Source organism: Archocentrus centrarchus, chromosome 8 (genome assembly GCF_007364275.1).
Source record: "Archocentrus centrarchus isolate MPI-CPG fArcCen1 chromosome 8, fArcCen1, whole genome shotgun sequence".
Taxonomy (NCBI): Eukaryota; Metazoa; Chordata; class Actinopteri; order Cichliformes; family Cichlidae; genus Archocentrus; species Archocentrus centrarchus.
In genome coordinates this window covers 12,709,931-12,725,410 of record NC_044353.1, presented here as the reverse complement: position 1 = coordinate 12,725,410, position 15,480 = coordinate 12,709,931, and the positions used below count along the sequence as shown (strand labels likewise).

At 39.4% G+C, this 15,480-nt stretch overlaps 1 protein-coding gene across 2 annotated transcripts; it reads right to left on the bottom strand.

Moving 5' to 3' along the window:
• Positions 1-2,119: 2,119 nt before the first annotated feature.
• emp2 (epithelial membrane protein 2) lies at positions 2,120-13,051 on the bottom strand. Of its 2 annotated transcripts, XR_004020330.1 has the most exons (6): positions 12,913-13,051; positions 4,219-4,514; positions 4,005-4,113; positions 3,783-3,923; positions 3,452-3,679; positions 2,120-2,931 (listed from the first exon to the last, which is right to left on the bottom strand). XR_004020330.1 is itself a non-coding variant. In XM_030736661.1 (5 exons), exons 2-5 carry the CDS (start codon positions 4,294-4,296, stop codon positions 3,510-3,512), a joined length of 498 nt encoding a protein of 165 aa, XP_030592521.1. In that variant the 5' UTR covers positions 4,297-4,514; positions 12,913-13,051; the 3' UTR covers positions 2,120-3,509. The 2 variants fall into 2 exon arrangements, 1 of the variants encoding a protein (XP_030592521.1); XM_030736661.1 differs by having other exon boundaries at positions 2,120-3,679.
• Positions 13,052-15,480: the final 2,429 nt, after the last annotated feature.

Genomic DNA, 15,480 nt, shown 5'->3' with positions numbered 1-15,480 from the left:
ACTTGATAGACATGTTCAAAGTGTTTGAAGTCCATCCATCTTTTGACTGTGCAATTTTGCGACTATTAATAGATTAATTGGGGCAAAATACAGTGGCTGTCATTCACAGCCCTTTCAAAACAAAATCTAACCCTGAATCAAACGTTTTTCTCCATAACTGTTAACTGCCACAAGGACAGATATAGAATATAAGTTTACTGATGTAACAAAAGAATTTCCCTAATATGAAATAAATGAAGTATTTCTTATCTCATCATCATAACCATCTACCAGTGGGTGTTGCATTAGAGGTCTTCAAAATGAGCCAAACTGCTGACAGACCTTCAGACAAAATTTTTGTCATCACACTTATCAAAAGTTTATCTGACCTCTTCAAAACACAAGTGAGCGATGTGATAAACAATGCAGAGGGTTGCATAAATAAGGAAAATATCTTTCATGTGTAGTTCCCATGAAAGCTGACCATAAAGTCTAAAAGGCGGAAAGCAATAGCAGTGCACAGCAAGGAAAACAGTAAAAAAAAAAAAAGTTGATCTTTTCTACAGGAAGCTGGCACGCAAGCACACATTGATACTCAGTAACAGATCAGGTACAAAGACATTTTATTTCTTCAAATGCTTTATTTTGAAGGGTAAAAGGGAAATAAGCACCGATAAATTCATGGGGGAGGGGCTGGGTATTTGTTCCTGAATCTACTGGATGTTTGACCAAAGCGTTGCTCTGAGATTAAAGTAGATGACCTTGTACACACCATGTAGTTTCCTGCCGGTCCACTGGGTGCCGACGGCAGACAAAACATTCAGTCTGATGATGCGAATACATGATGACAGCAAATGCTAACAAATGACTGAAGCTGCCATTAATGCTGCAACAGAGGACAAAATAAATAGTATGTTGCAATTTAATTCGCCTCAAAAACAATACAAGCAGATGAGCCTTGAAAAAGCAGGAACTTGAAATTTAAAAGTATCAGTAAAATATACATTTACACAACATTACAGAGCAACATGAGACTATCAATGAATGTGGATTTAATACTTCATTACACAGAAATATTTCAGATGCAAAAAGAAAAGAAAAAAAAATCCCCATAAATACAGTTTTGGCTTCAACAACTGATTATTTTCTGCCTGTATGGCTTTAAGGATATTTGTACAGATGACATCTACATGGGTATAAAACACACTACAGAAAAAGTATATTAATAATAATAATAATAATGTGTTTTATGTTGGATATTTACACCTGAACTGAAAGAGACAGTTCACCTCAAAGACAAATTCCATTTCAATTTTGGTTTTGAGCCATTGATCCATAAAGATTGTTTTGGTATGAGTTGCTCAGTTTTGGAGTTATCTGCAATAGAAATGTCTGCGTTTCTGTAAAAAAGAATAAAAACCAGATGGCACTTGCTTTGTGGTGCTAAAAATTGCTTAAAATCCCCCAGTCACTCAAAAAAAAAAAAGGCCAGAAATCTTGTTACAAATATATATTTTTTGTGTGTGTACCTGGGTCATGATTTCTAAAAAGAAAAACACCTTGTTTGGGGCTGTTGGGGTCACGAGCCGATTTGAGAAGACAGAGGGACACTCCCACCAAAACAATCTAGATGAATAAATGGGAATATATTCCACAGGGAACATATGTTAGTTTAATTTAGAGGTGAGCCATCACTTTGGACAGATGCCGTGTTTAAAATGTTGATTTATTTAAAATTAAATATTGGTTTAATAAAAACAAAACAAAATATTACCTCATAACTAAACTAGAATCAACATTCACAAACTTTTTTTAAGAAAAGCATTCAATCACAAGAGATTTTTTAACTAAGTGAAACACTAACGATGACAATGTGACAAAACGTATGAATAAGATGGTAATCTTGGCCTTTAACGTGCTGTTTTGTTCATTTTTCAAGTATCGACTTGAGATAGCAGAGCAAAATCACTTCAATTTCACGCCTTTTCCCTGAATCTTCATCATCGTGAGCTAGTGAGTTACAAGGACCTGTGGTCCAAGCTTAATCCTTAAGCTTAATAATCAACATTTCTAATAATTTTATTTTTTTTTTTAAATTCAACGCAGTGCACCTTGGAAGAAATCAAACTGATGCCCATGCTGGTTTTGCAAACTGCTTTACCCTAAAACCAATACCCACAAATATCACAATAACAAATACAAATGCAATTCTTTCAAAAATAATGACAGGAATTGGTGGCAGTTATAACACCCAACTAATTATTAAATGCTGGAGCACATGTAGGTGCTTAGAAATGTTAGAAATGTTCCAGGAATGGACCAAACAGGGAAAAATGTGGCAATTACTTCATCCATCGGCAGTCACACGATGCTAAAATCTAATAAAAAACAGTGGTTTTAAACAATAAATAGCTTCAGCGAAGCTGTGAACAAAACAAGCGTAATAATAACAAAGAAATGTTCATTCTTCTTTCAAGTTTACACATTTCTATGTTGTCATTTGAAATCCCAAACATCACAGCAAATCATTGGTTCCTTTCTAACCATTAAAACACAAGTAGTAACATAAGAACATAACAGGTTAAAATCCTACATGTATCTCAAACTACTTCTTCACTATACTTCTAATGCTGTGGTTAATATGTTTATTTGTCTTTTATTATATAATTTTATCATTTAAGTCTAACCTCAACTATACATACACAGCAAAAATGTACAAAGTAAAGTCTGTTGAGTAAAGCTTCACAAAAAAGATTTAAAAAATAAAAAAAAAACGAGCCTTTAGAAAGTCCAGGCAATATCTCCCAGTCAGACTCCCAACCTTTTTCTTCAGCTATTATCCTTTTGCTTGAAACAGTCCTATGACTGGAGTTGGTAGAAAGCAGGAGACAGCGGCACAACAGGGGGAGATAAATCAGTGTGTTGGAGCAGAGCTCACATCCTGTGTTTTTGCTGAGGGAAAAGGAGGACAGTGAAGGTAAGTTCTCACAAAATGCAGCAAGGATCCTCCGGAGCCTCGACTATGCAGAGCAGTGGCTGGGTGATGAATGCAGCAAAGGCACCTGTGGTGTGCATTTGCATCGAGATGATTTGACATTATGTAAATGGAGCTAACCAACACAGTGTGCCATGCTGGCAAAGGTAAGGATACGAATCAGAGTGAACTTCTCGCCTTAGATGATTCCAGAAACATATCGTAGTGCCTACCATACATAAAAGAAGGGGAGAAAAAAGGACTGTGCACCAAGAGCCATCTTTGCCACATTCAGTAAGAACAATGTACCATCAAGAACAAGGTCAGGAGTAAGATGGACAAAAAAAAAAGTGTTGTTAAATGTTTTCTTGTCAATAGTCTAGATTTGCACTTTTGAGTTGAAACTATGCAGAATTTGAAGCAGATTCCAATAAAAAAATAAAAATAAGGGTTAAAAAGAGAATTTTTTGATGAGGAAAATTGTTTGTTTGTACTCACATATGTTCAAGTTCCCATTTTTAGAATTTGAATATTGTTTATTTAAAGCCTATCGCGTCTATTTGCGTTTCTTGAGCACCAGGTACATGAGGCCGCTGATCAGAGTCATAGGGAAGCTGATCCATGCCACAATATAAGAGGAGCCGTATGAGCCATTCTTGAGTCCAACCACATGGAAGCTGGCGTTCTCGGCCGTGTATATGGACGCCGCAATCATCACGCATACAGCTGGGAGACGAGAGAAAAGACGAGGAGAAGTATTGAAATCACACACAGAGACAGCGAATATAAGTTGGACTAAAACATTAAAAGTCAGATGTGTTTTACATACAGGCCAAGATCTGGATAATGGCTGTGAAAATGAATCGCTCTCCCTGTTTGATTCTGAAGAGCTGTAGGATGAAGACGAAGAAACTGACGCAACATAAAATGGTGGCAAGGATCATGGTAGCCTGGACTGCCTGCAGATAAGCTGAGGAGGGAGAAGTAAGGGGGGTGTTACATATAAAGACACACATTTACACACATATAGGAAATAAGCACACTGTCCTACCTGCATCTTTAGTGTGACTGTTCTCAATCGGGTTGCAGGTGGAGTTACAGGTGTACCACAAGTCACTGTAGATTACGTCACGGCCAGGTGCTGATACCACCCACCATGCCTACATCAGGGATGGACGTGTGGATTGTTTAAAATAAAAAAAAAATAAAAAAAAAAGGTGGCATGCTTTGTGTGCAAAGTGTGTCGATTTTCAGTTTGTACTCACATTGTGAATGGTGGCAACAAAGAGCAGAATGGCTGCAGCTAGATGAAAGAGGATGATGAAGGCTAAGATGATCAACATGGCTGCCCTTCAGTGTGACTAACTTCTCTCGGCTTTTTGGTGCCTGTTGGTCAAACTGGTTAAATACCCTGCAGGTTGTTTGCCTCGCTGTTTGTTTCTCCGAGCGGCTGACAGTTTGCAGAACGTATGCTGCTGCTTTTGGTGGAAACGCTTCTGTATGTTTATGCCGGCAGTCACACAGGCGGGGTTGCAGACTGATAGTCAGGAGTCACTCACATCTGTTAAAACATGAATTTAATAAATGAGTTAATGGGAAAAGGAAAAAAAAAAAAAACACACCTATTTTTCTCTCAATTAGACTATCATCAAGCACACACAGGCAACACTATACCCCAACCCTCCCCTTGACCCAGTCCCAGATAAGCGGAAGAAAATGGAAGGACTAAATCCCGACCAATACAGGATTTTTAACCAATATCAATATTTGGTGACTTAAAAATCCAATTTATTGGCCAATATTTTGCTGTGTTTCCAGCGTTCCAAATGCATGTTGCCAACAGGGAAGCTGCAGAGTGGTGGACAAACTATGCAACACCAACACTGTTTCTCCCATCTCTTCTTTACTTTTTAAATTTTCATTTATCGGCTAAATGTTGATATAGATATAACGGAAAATAACTAATATTGGGAATGCCAATATATCGGTTGGGCTCTAATTTTTATGGTGTTCAGATAAGAGCGTATTTTACAAATGCGGTATATGTGACCCGAATACCGCTGACAGGATTGTTTTTAAAACAATTTTGAATATGCAATGTAGATGCAGCATCATTGCAGCCTTAAGCTATGTATATGAGCTGTAACTGATGTTACATCATGTCCAAACAGCTGTCAAGGAAACAGACAGCCTCAAAGTCTTCCCTTAAATTAAAGAAAATATACATCTTGTGTGTTTGTACAGCAAATCATGTATATGTGTGTTTTAAAAAAAAAAAAAAAAAAAGAGTGGCTATAGTATATATACACATTTACAATGTGTGGGAGTTTGGTGTATACTTTGCAGTGATTAAAGGCCTCTATTCAGACTTGATGGCAGCGAGGACTCAGCAGTAAACTATTTTTTTTTTTTTTAATCTGTGCTTTGTTCAACATGTCGAATTTTAAAAATTTTGCAAAGAAAATGCAGGTGAATCAAGACACACGGTCATGGATACATTTACATAAAATTTACATATTTAAAATGAACCAAGGGCACTCAGTGTGCATGTTCAAACAGCAGCTTATTCCTGTGTTTTTTACACTGTGACCTCAGCCTTTGTGGCATTATGATACAAAGTAAATGTCCAGAAGAGTACGGTTTCACAAATCACTGCTGACAGTCATAACAAGTGGGTGTATCTGTTCGGATAAGATGTGTTTGTGTCTGAACAAGGAGTCATTTGACATGAGTTATTTTGTTGCTCTTCTTGCAAGGTCACGCATGCTTTTTATTTATTTATTTATTTATTTTGCCCGTTGTTTTCCTTTGTTTTTATTTATATAATCCACAATTTCCTCAGAGTCAATAAAAATATGGATTCCATTAAAAAAAAAAGGCATGCCCAGAAAACCATGTGTTAGTTAATCCAGGGTAGAGTTTTGCTCAGGACAAAAATGCCTTGTCAGCATTTTTCAGCTCTTCAGCTGCAAACGCTCGCATTACAAAATCTACAATTTATCTCTCAGAAATGCACTTTTACAGCACAGCTTTAAATGTCACTTCATAATGTAATTTGTCTGCACAGTTAGGACTACATATCTGAAGCACACAATGACTAACATCTGCTCTGTACAGTACATCAAACTCAGCCTGTAAACGCCGTGGAGATAACGCACATAAAACTAAACATATGATTTTGATTTTGGAAGTGCCTCCCACTGAAGGTTTAGAAGCTGACAAGGCAGAGAAGCAAACATATTTAAAAGCATGTGAGTGTGGACACACACACACACACCTACACACCCACACACACACACACACAGCCAGAGGAATTAGTCTTCCCCGCCAAAATGGAGTCACAGTAAAAACAGTCTCTCCCCGCCAACAGGAAGCAGGCCACCGTTTTTGTGTGCGAGTATGTGGTTGTGTGATGTGCCAAAGGATAGGTCCTCCCTGTCTGAGTAGGGGGAAGGGGGCACCAGGCGGTAGATAGTAAAAAAGGAAGCAGGGAAAACAACAAAAGTCATGTAATAGCATAGGGTTTAGGTTTCCAACGAGACTGTAAACAGTAAAGGCTTTTCTAGCCAAAGGATCATCATGATACTGTTCTGAGAATTAAAGGGAAGAAGACAAAGGCTTGGCAAGACTCATTTAAACTGAGACCTGAAGTTGTAAGAAAAAAAAATACAAACGTCACACAAATGGAAGTGAAAATGGTGCTGCACGTGAGCCTGCAAAATATTTATTCTCAGCATAAACGCTGTGCAGCAACAAAAGCCTGTGATGTTTGGTTTTATATGGTCGTTTGGTTCTCTGCGTGTTTATATGTGACACCTTATGTGCAAAAGTAGGTGCTTGAAGGGCAGCTTACTAAATTATAATACAAAACACAAGAGTCCATAAAAAAAGTAATTAAAGACACAACACTGTATGCAGTATTTATAGTTTACAGCTTAAATTACGCCTAACAACATAAAGCACAGTTTTCTTAAGGATGTGTGTGATGACAGGTTACACTGGATAGAAATGTGAGACTCAAACCTAGTTTTTGAGCCAGAAAACTGCTTGTAGGAGATCTGGCTTTGGCTTTTCCAGAGCTCTCTATATTCACAGAAAACCATCTATAACACCTTATAATAAATGTGTCTCTGGAAATCAGATCTTAGTTTTGACTTTACAGAAAAATGCTAGCACAACAGGGGAAGCACAGACAAAAAGAAGTCGGGAAACAGGTTGGCCAAAGTAAAAAGGGAGACAATTTAATTCACATCCACAGCAAAGGATCTCTTTGAGCCTAATCTGACCTGCAGGGACATTCTTTGGAGTGGCAAATAATCCCCTAGACTTGCACATGCACGCACACACGCACACACATCTGGATCTTCTTTCTGTCTGCAGCTGCCTTCTCATCTCAGTGAAGAGAGGAGGAAGAGGAGGAGCAGCAAGGGTGGAGGGAGGGAACAGAGAAAAAAGGAAGGGAACCCAATTGGAGGGAAATGGAGGGAAAGCAGAAAAACAAAAACATGAGCCTAGAGGCGCATACAGTACTCACGTACAGACTTTAATGTACGCACCCATATACAGAATGCAAAACCGCAAAGATTTGTGCACTGAGTAACTCACACACACACACACACACACACAAAACAGCACATAATAAACCTGTTTGTGTGAAGTGTCCTTTTGTGTTTGTGAGTGCTTGCACTGTATAGATATTCATCACTTTGACTGCCATATCCTGATTATCATGAGTGTAATTAAATAAAAACTACACGTACTACAAACACACCCACACAGTAGCCTAAATGGGAACCCTGCACTCCCAGGGACCCTAACAGCTTTCCATGGGTTTCCCTCAAGTATTGATAGTAGAGTGTGAATTCCCTCACCTCTGACATCAGGCAACAGCTGCCACACAGACACACACAGAGAGCACACATCCACATACATGCTGCCTGCATTAGTCCTGCCTGCTTCTCTGGTATGCATCACATTGATGCTGCACAGATTGTCATGCCCTAAGGCCTAAGACATAACTCAGCTGTGAGGTGTCAGTCACTAGAAGGAGTTGATTTCACTAATAAATGGAATCTGGACTAAGATGTGATGTTCAGAAAAGAGGAAAGAGAGCTTTACTGCTGCTAAAGGACAACCTAAAGAAGTAGGAAAAGGCAGGAGTTTGCAAACTGTTGTGTTTTCTCTGTGCAGCTAATGTTTTTAGAGCTACTCAAAGTGGGTTTATAGGGTTTCAAGGATTTTAGGTTTATGAGATCTGTTCAGCACATAAAAATGACCGCGGAAAGTCTGTAGTTGGAAAAAAAAAAAAAAAAAAAAAAAAGGACAAAAAGCCAAGCAGAGCTTTTTTCTCCACATCAGCAGCATCATAGCTCAGGTCATTTTACTGTAAGCATATTATCCTGTGTTTTATTTGTACAAGCTGTAGCAGTTCCCTTTGTGTTTGACTTTAGGAAACTCTGGCATATTATTAAGTGCAACCGGCTACACAGAAAACACAAAGACAGATAACTCCAGCCACCTTCCCTGTCACACAGATGCACACACGCTGACAAACACCACAAATGAAGCCATTCCTCCTCTCCACTCAGCCTTATAATAGGAGACTGGGGGACTCAGTCAGTGGAAGAGTGCAAGTGTGTATATGTATGTGTCTGCTCATGTCGACTGATTCCCTTGTCTGGTGGAAAATGCTGACTTTTAATGTCTTTTTTTTTTTTTTTTTTTTTGCTCTTTTCATAAAACACAAAGCCACAGACTTAACTGGGCCTCTGCATCTCACTCCCCCGCCTCTCTCACTGTCCCATTCTCCCTCTCTCTCTCTCTCTCTCTCTCTCTCTCTCTCTCTCTCTCTCTCTCTCTCTCCCTCTCTCTCTCTCTCTCTCTCTCTCTCTCTCTCTCTCTCTCTCTCGGAAAATCTGATTGAGGAAAAAAGAGAAAAAGGCAAGAAGACTTCCAGTGGAGCCCTCTGGCCCCTTACCCACCTTTAGTCTTGAATACTCTTTTGCTTTATATATGCAGTCATAGCAGCTTAAGCTAATGATTAAGAAGCATTTGTTAATGAAGAACTATATCTCCTTGTTAAATTAAGACTCATTTTCAGTGTTTAAGAATTGGTCATAATGCTAAGTGTTGTATTTAGGTAAGTATATCACATTCAGTTATAGTAAAGGGAACAAAATCTGAAAGTACACAATATTCCAGCCAAGCCCTGGCTTTTTTTTTTTTTAAGAGAGAAAATGCAAAAGGCACACCTTCCCTGGACAGATGGCAGAAATCAAGCACTAAGCATCTACAAGAGGCCTTTTTAGACACGATGCTGCCTGCATGTACACTCTGAAACAAGCTAGCAGTGCAGCTGAGCAAAAAAAGAACAACCACACGACACAACTTTACAATACCTTTGCAGTCATTGGCTGGGAAAACACTTCATACTGCATTCATACTGTATACCATGTAGTGGGTCAATAGCACTGTCGCATTTTAGAGACATTTAAAGGCTTTTAAGTCATGCATGTTATGATGAGACTTTGAAAGTCTGTGTTGAGGAGACAATCTGGCATCATCTTTCAGAAACTAGCTTTAAATGCACAACACAACATTAGATTTGGAATTCTTGCCAATAAGAGTGGTTGAGGAAATTCACTGTATTGCATTTGGGCAATGCAATACAGTGACTGATGATAACTGTGGTCTTCTGGGCTGACTGGCTTTACTTACCATCTATACTAAATATTAAAAGAGTGTACAGTGCAGTCTATGAAACTGCTTATAGTCCAGTTCAACAGTTACGAGCAACTTCAGTAACCATCTAGTGACTAAGGTGGTTTATGTGAATATGAACTGAATTTGGACACATGTTATTTGTCTGTGAATGCATACCAATGATGTCAAACGGACAAAAAGACTCTTGTCACAAATAGAATAGAAAAAGTTAGACTACTGGAAACACAGGCCTCATAATTCATACTTCTGCATTGCACATTTACTGCAAATAAAACATGATATCAAGTTTTACTGAGTTACAGAGAAGGGCAGATTTTGCTTAACACAATGAAGTCTACATGGTTACAAAAAAGCCTAAAAAAAAAAAATCTGCACCCAAATATGCAACTGTTCTCCTGTTAGACCGTCCTTTGACACAGAAATTCTTTCACACACTAAGGGGTGTGTGTGTGTGTGTGTATACGTGTCTGTCTTCACACATTCCTAATGTGACAGTGCTGAGTAATAACTTCCACATGACAGAGAGAGAAAGAGAGAGCAAGGTGGGGGTAACACCTGACAGAGAGATGAAAAGGAGACCTCCACTCACATCTCCATCCCCATCTATTTATCATGGTCTTCCTTTTCTCCTCTCGTGTCAGTCACTTCACACTTGTTCCCTAATAGCTTTCATCTGTCAGCAACACTTAACATCTCTCCATAAGCCTGCTGTCTAATTCCCCTCCCATCATATATCAGCATCTCTTTCCTCGTGCCACATTCAGTATGAGGGGAAGTGTTTTCAGATTAACAGTGGCTCTCTGCCTCGTGTCAAAAAACATAAGAGCAAGAAGGAAAATGTTTCAGGAGTTAGTCTGCAGCAGGGTTATTATAGTTAACGAAAACGAACGAAATAACGAAAACTGAAATTGAAAAAACATTGTCGTTAACTGAAATAAATAAAAACTATAATTAAAAGGAAAAAACGATAACTAATTAAAACTGAATTGTGAGTTTACAAAACTAACTAAAACTAACTGAAATAATCGATAAACTTACTTTCATTTACTTGTTTTTTTGGGGGTTTTTTTAAGCCTTGTGGATTGATATGAAATCATTGTTTCCGCTCTCCGAGTTTAAGCTGGGAGCGCCACAGGACAACTGTGTGAGTGCGCATGTGCGTGCGCTCACCGCGCTGGTCCGCAAAGTAATGGCTGCGGTCTGCCGAGTCCCGTATGGAGGTTCTTTGAGTACAAACACCTGCACACGACCACAAGGTAATTAACACACACAATCCAGCTACACAAGCATAAATGCGGACATGAGGTCGGCAACTTCTGTAGGTTGTGTACAGAGGCCGCAAAGACCCTGCAGGTTTAATTAGCGAGCATCTAACCAAGCTAGCTCCAAAACAGAAGCAGCTTCAGGTGGTGAGAACATCAGGATGCAGCTGGATTTGAGCTTTGACTCCTTCAAAGAGTTTGTTTTTGTTTAACACCACATGTAGGCGTTATTAATCTGCTGCACTGATGCTGAAGTTTATTGTGGAGTTTATTGTAGAATTTATTGAGTTTGGGAGTTCATGTTTTTCTTTGTTTCTCCCTGTTGATGTTCATGTGTGTCCTTAATATTACACAAATTTAGCATGTCTTGTGAACAGTTGGTTGTTGACTATATTTCTTTAAACTGTATCTTTTGTCAAGTTTTCATTACACAATAGTCACTTTTGCGCCTTGAATCTTGCACCTGATCAGGTATGAAAATACTAAAACTAATACTGAAACTAACTAAAACTAAGCATGAAACCAAAAATAAAAACTAATAAAAACGAGCAAAACCACTCTGAAAACTAATTAAAACTAACTGAATTAGAGAAAAAAAAGTAAAAACTAACTAAAACTAAACTATAATGTAAAATCCAAAACTATTATAACCCTGGTCTGCAGGAATTAAACATCCAAACCCTGGTGGGACTAAAACACACTACATTTAATATAGCAGGATGATGGCACCCATCAAAAAAGCAGCCTGTTCATTCAGCTGTCTCACGTAACACACTTGTTCACATGATTGTTTTTATGTTCCCCGTATGTCATATGGACAAATAGAAACCAGATTTCTACTAAAAAATATGGTGTACTGTGATTGTACTTTGATCTATACTACAACAGCACTGAGGCTGGAGCAAATAACACTCTCATGTCTCACTTCCAATTTCCAGGAGCATGTTACAACTTGAAAGGGTCCAAATTCAGGTATTTCATCCCATCTTCTTCAGTTAGCTCTGCCCACACCGTGCAGTCTGTGCAACTCTATATAATTGCATGCTAAGAGCAAGCAGGCAACACACTGTCCACATTATTGCAGCCTTCCCTTATCGTGTCAGTATGTCTTTCCAGTTACTTTTACTTCTTGTGTGTACAGTAGCTGGACTTTATAAATCTCCTCTAACCACTAAAAGCTGGACAAACACAGCCTGCTGTTGTTTTTATCCACAAGAGGGCGGCAATCGTGAAGAGGAGAGATCAGCTACCCCATCAAACACTAAAAGACAGCGACAAAGGCATTACAGTGTGTGGTTTGTATTTAGGTGGAACCTGAAAAATATTATAATCAATATGTATACTCTAGTCCACATGACTACAGTCACAGCAACTTCCGTGGCATGTTTTAGACAGCCTGATCTTTAAGCACACAGGCGCATATTTCCAGCGTCCATTGAAAAAACGGGGGGAAAAGAAAAGAAATAATAAACTTTATCGCCTTTCTCAGTACGCTGAACTTTCTTTCACTGGACTCAGAAAAAAATACGTTTTACTCGCACACGGAGCTCAAAGTCGCTGGCAACGTCCCTTTTATTTCCAACGTCTGGACTTGGAGCTGAGTTACAATCTGTGTAAAAATACCCACAGGGCAAAACACGGCAGTAAGAGACCCTTAACCTCTGTAACAGATAGCAAACGGCGTACTATAATATATATATATATATATATATATATATATATATATATATATATATATATATATATATATATATATATATATATATATATATATGTGTGTGTGTGTGTGTGTGTGTGTTTGTGTGTGTTTGTGTGTGTTAATTTCATTTATTAATTTATTAAGACCGCTGTCACCTAGACAGGCTCAAAAGTCACTGAGTGATGCCACAAATCCCACATAGAAAAGTTCCGTTTGGTATTTAAGCGCAAACTGAAGTTAAAATAAAAGTTAGGAGGAAAGAACAATTCACTCACCGAGTTTGGACCAAGTAGGAAACAAGTCTCTCTGGATAATATTTGCAAGAAACAACCTCCAACGTGAGAAAACAGCAGCTGTCTCCTTCACTAGTAACCCAAAAAAAGTACAAATGCACGGTCCGCCGTCCCGGTCGTCGAGAGCGCGCGTGGGAGGGAGACCTGGAGCTGGGTGTGGTTTGGACTCAGTATACTGGGAGGTCTGTGTGTGCGCGCGCGCGCGCGTGCGTGTAGATGATTGGTGACAGGAATTTGGGGCCAGGCGAGGGAAACAAAAAAAAAAAAAGAAAATAGTGTGGATGAAAAAAATCGTTATGGGAGGAAGTTTGAAAGTTTTTATTTCCTCACATGGCGAACACTGAATGGGAGAAACGCAAACAAACGGAAGCAGAGAGAGGAGAGGGAGACAAAAGGAAATTAAAAAGATAAAAAGGGATGAAAAGTGAAGAAGACAAAGGAATGAAGAAGGAATACTGAAAACTGGAGAGGAGCGGAGAAACAGTGTTTGCCATAATTTTGCAGTTTTTGAAGCCTTCCTTCATGTTAGAGGTCAAAGTGTTGGAGCAGCTGCTTTACTGTGTTTGCAGGATTTTTCTTTTCTTTGTATTCTTATCCACCTTAGACACTCCTTTTTCATTGTTGTGGTATTTCTGGACTTCACCTCCGAGGCCGGTGTGGGCAGCATTTGGATTTTCTTCTCATAAAGTCTGGTTTCCGAGGATAGCGCTCCCTTCTTGGCTGGCTGCCACAGCTTGTTATAATTAAAAGTTCCTTCTCTTAGTTGTTGCCACAAATTTAAAACACCGCTTCTAGGAAGGCACGTGGTTCACATCCACACACAGAGCAATCGTGAAAAGGCAAGCACAGAAAAAGGAGATCTCCCGCTTCAACCTCTCAACATCGCTGCTTTGCAATCACAATCCCGCCCTGTGTCTGTGCACTGCAAGCTGCATTTTCTTTATGGTAGTTCCTGCAGACGGTGTTCTAGTGTAATCCTTGTGTTTTCATTTGCATCACTCTGCCACTCTATTATATCACACAAAAGAATCGTTGGATGATGTGCAGCTGATGTAGTTTTAATGGTTCTGCAACAGTCTGACAGTTTATGCGTGATGCTGTCTCGCAAAGGTGTAGGTGAAATAATGAAGCCTTGAGGCTGCGTGGTAAATATAAGGTTTGGTTTTACACCTCTACTGAAAACAGAGGCCGCCCAAAATGAACAATGTCCACTTATCAGCACGGTGATAACAAGACTGCATGAAGTAACTGCACGAAGAGGGACAGAATATCAAAGCTGATAGTGTGGCAACAGAATGCATCTGTTTAAAAATGCTTGAAAGGGGTAATGTGCTAAAAAGCCATCAAGAAGTACAGCTAATATGAATAATAAGAAATACATTAACATTTTGTCTTATTTACACCATTCTTCCCGTATAAGTGTTTGCATTGATGGGTGTGACATTGCATAAACGCCCACTGAGGCCATTTATACAATGTCACGCTCATCTCTAAAGACGCCTAGTCTGTGGGGCTGAGTCGGCAAACAACTCTCCTATCAAGATTTGCCATGTGCAAATAAATGACAGCTCAAAAATCAACAGGAATTCACACTCTCGATGCCACTTTTATACCCGGCCAAGCTGACATTGTGACCTCAGGACATCTTCGTCTCCCCTTGCCTCCCTGGCTGGTGTGACCGCCGTGACGAGGTGGAATTCTTTCCTGTGGTCATGAGGAAACAGTTGGTAAAGACAAGCACGAGGTAATGAAGAGGGCATTGTCCAAACTCATCGTGCAGCCCTAATTCCTTGCATTTTCCTGGCAGCCGCAACACGTGACTGCTGCCAGTCCAAGAATGACCATGAATGCAAAAAAAAAAAAAGGCTGATATTAAGCATCACATTCACAATGTTATGCCAGCCAGACACATGGCTCTGGGCTGCCGTGTTCAAGAGGCCCGCTGATGTAAAATAATAGGAGGAAATGGAGCTCAGAGGTATCGCGCCAATAGCCTGTTTAAATAAAGCTTCAAAGCTGATGCCCAGACAATGTAAGATTTTCATTGACCAGAATGTGTTTTCAGGATGTCCTGATGAAATTCAAATGTTGATAAGATTAAAACCCGACAATTCAAGAGGTTTAGAGGAAACTAATTATGGTGATCTTTCTTGACTCTTCTGTGTCTGCATGTTTTTACAGCAGGCAGGGGCAAGGCCGGGCAGGAAAGCTGCTAAGATTCCTTTAAAACGGCTCAGGATGCCCCGGGCGTGTTGCTATGTGAGAAGCAGGTTACCGTGGACAAAGAAAACACTGGACCACGCTTGTTCTGCACAAGAAAAATTGCATAATATACGCACATTTTTAAGAATGCACACATGATGTGTTGTGAAGGAGAGAATAGGAATGGATGGAATCCGTATGTTGAGCTGATGGTGCCACATTCCAACATTTAATACAATGGACTATCCCTGATTTGCTGTCATTGCTTTTTTTCCCCTTATCGGATTCTTTGCTAGTTCACATCAATAATCATAAGAAATCAATTTAAAAACTATTCTGGGATTTGTT

Coding starts and splice junctions, on each gene's coding strand:
- emp2 (XM_030736661.1), bottom strand. CDS start 4,296: ATGTTGATCATCTTAGCCTTCATCATCCTCTTTCATCTAGCTGCAGCC. Junction 4,114..4,218: donor TTGTTGCCACCATTCACAAT/GTGAGTACAAAC, acceptor TCCCTGATGTAG/GCATGGTGGGTGGTATCAGC. Junction 3,680..3,782: donor CATTATCCAGATCTTGGCCT/GTATGTAAAACA, acceptor CTCGTCTCCCAG/CTGTATGCGTGATGATTGCG.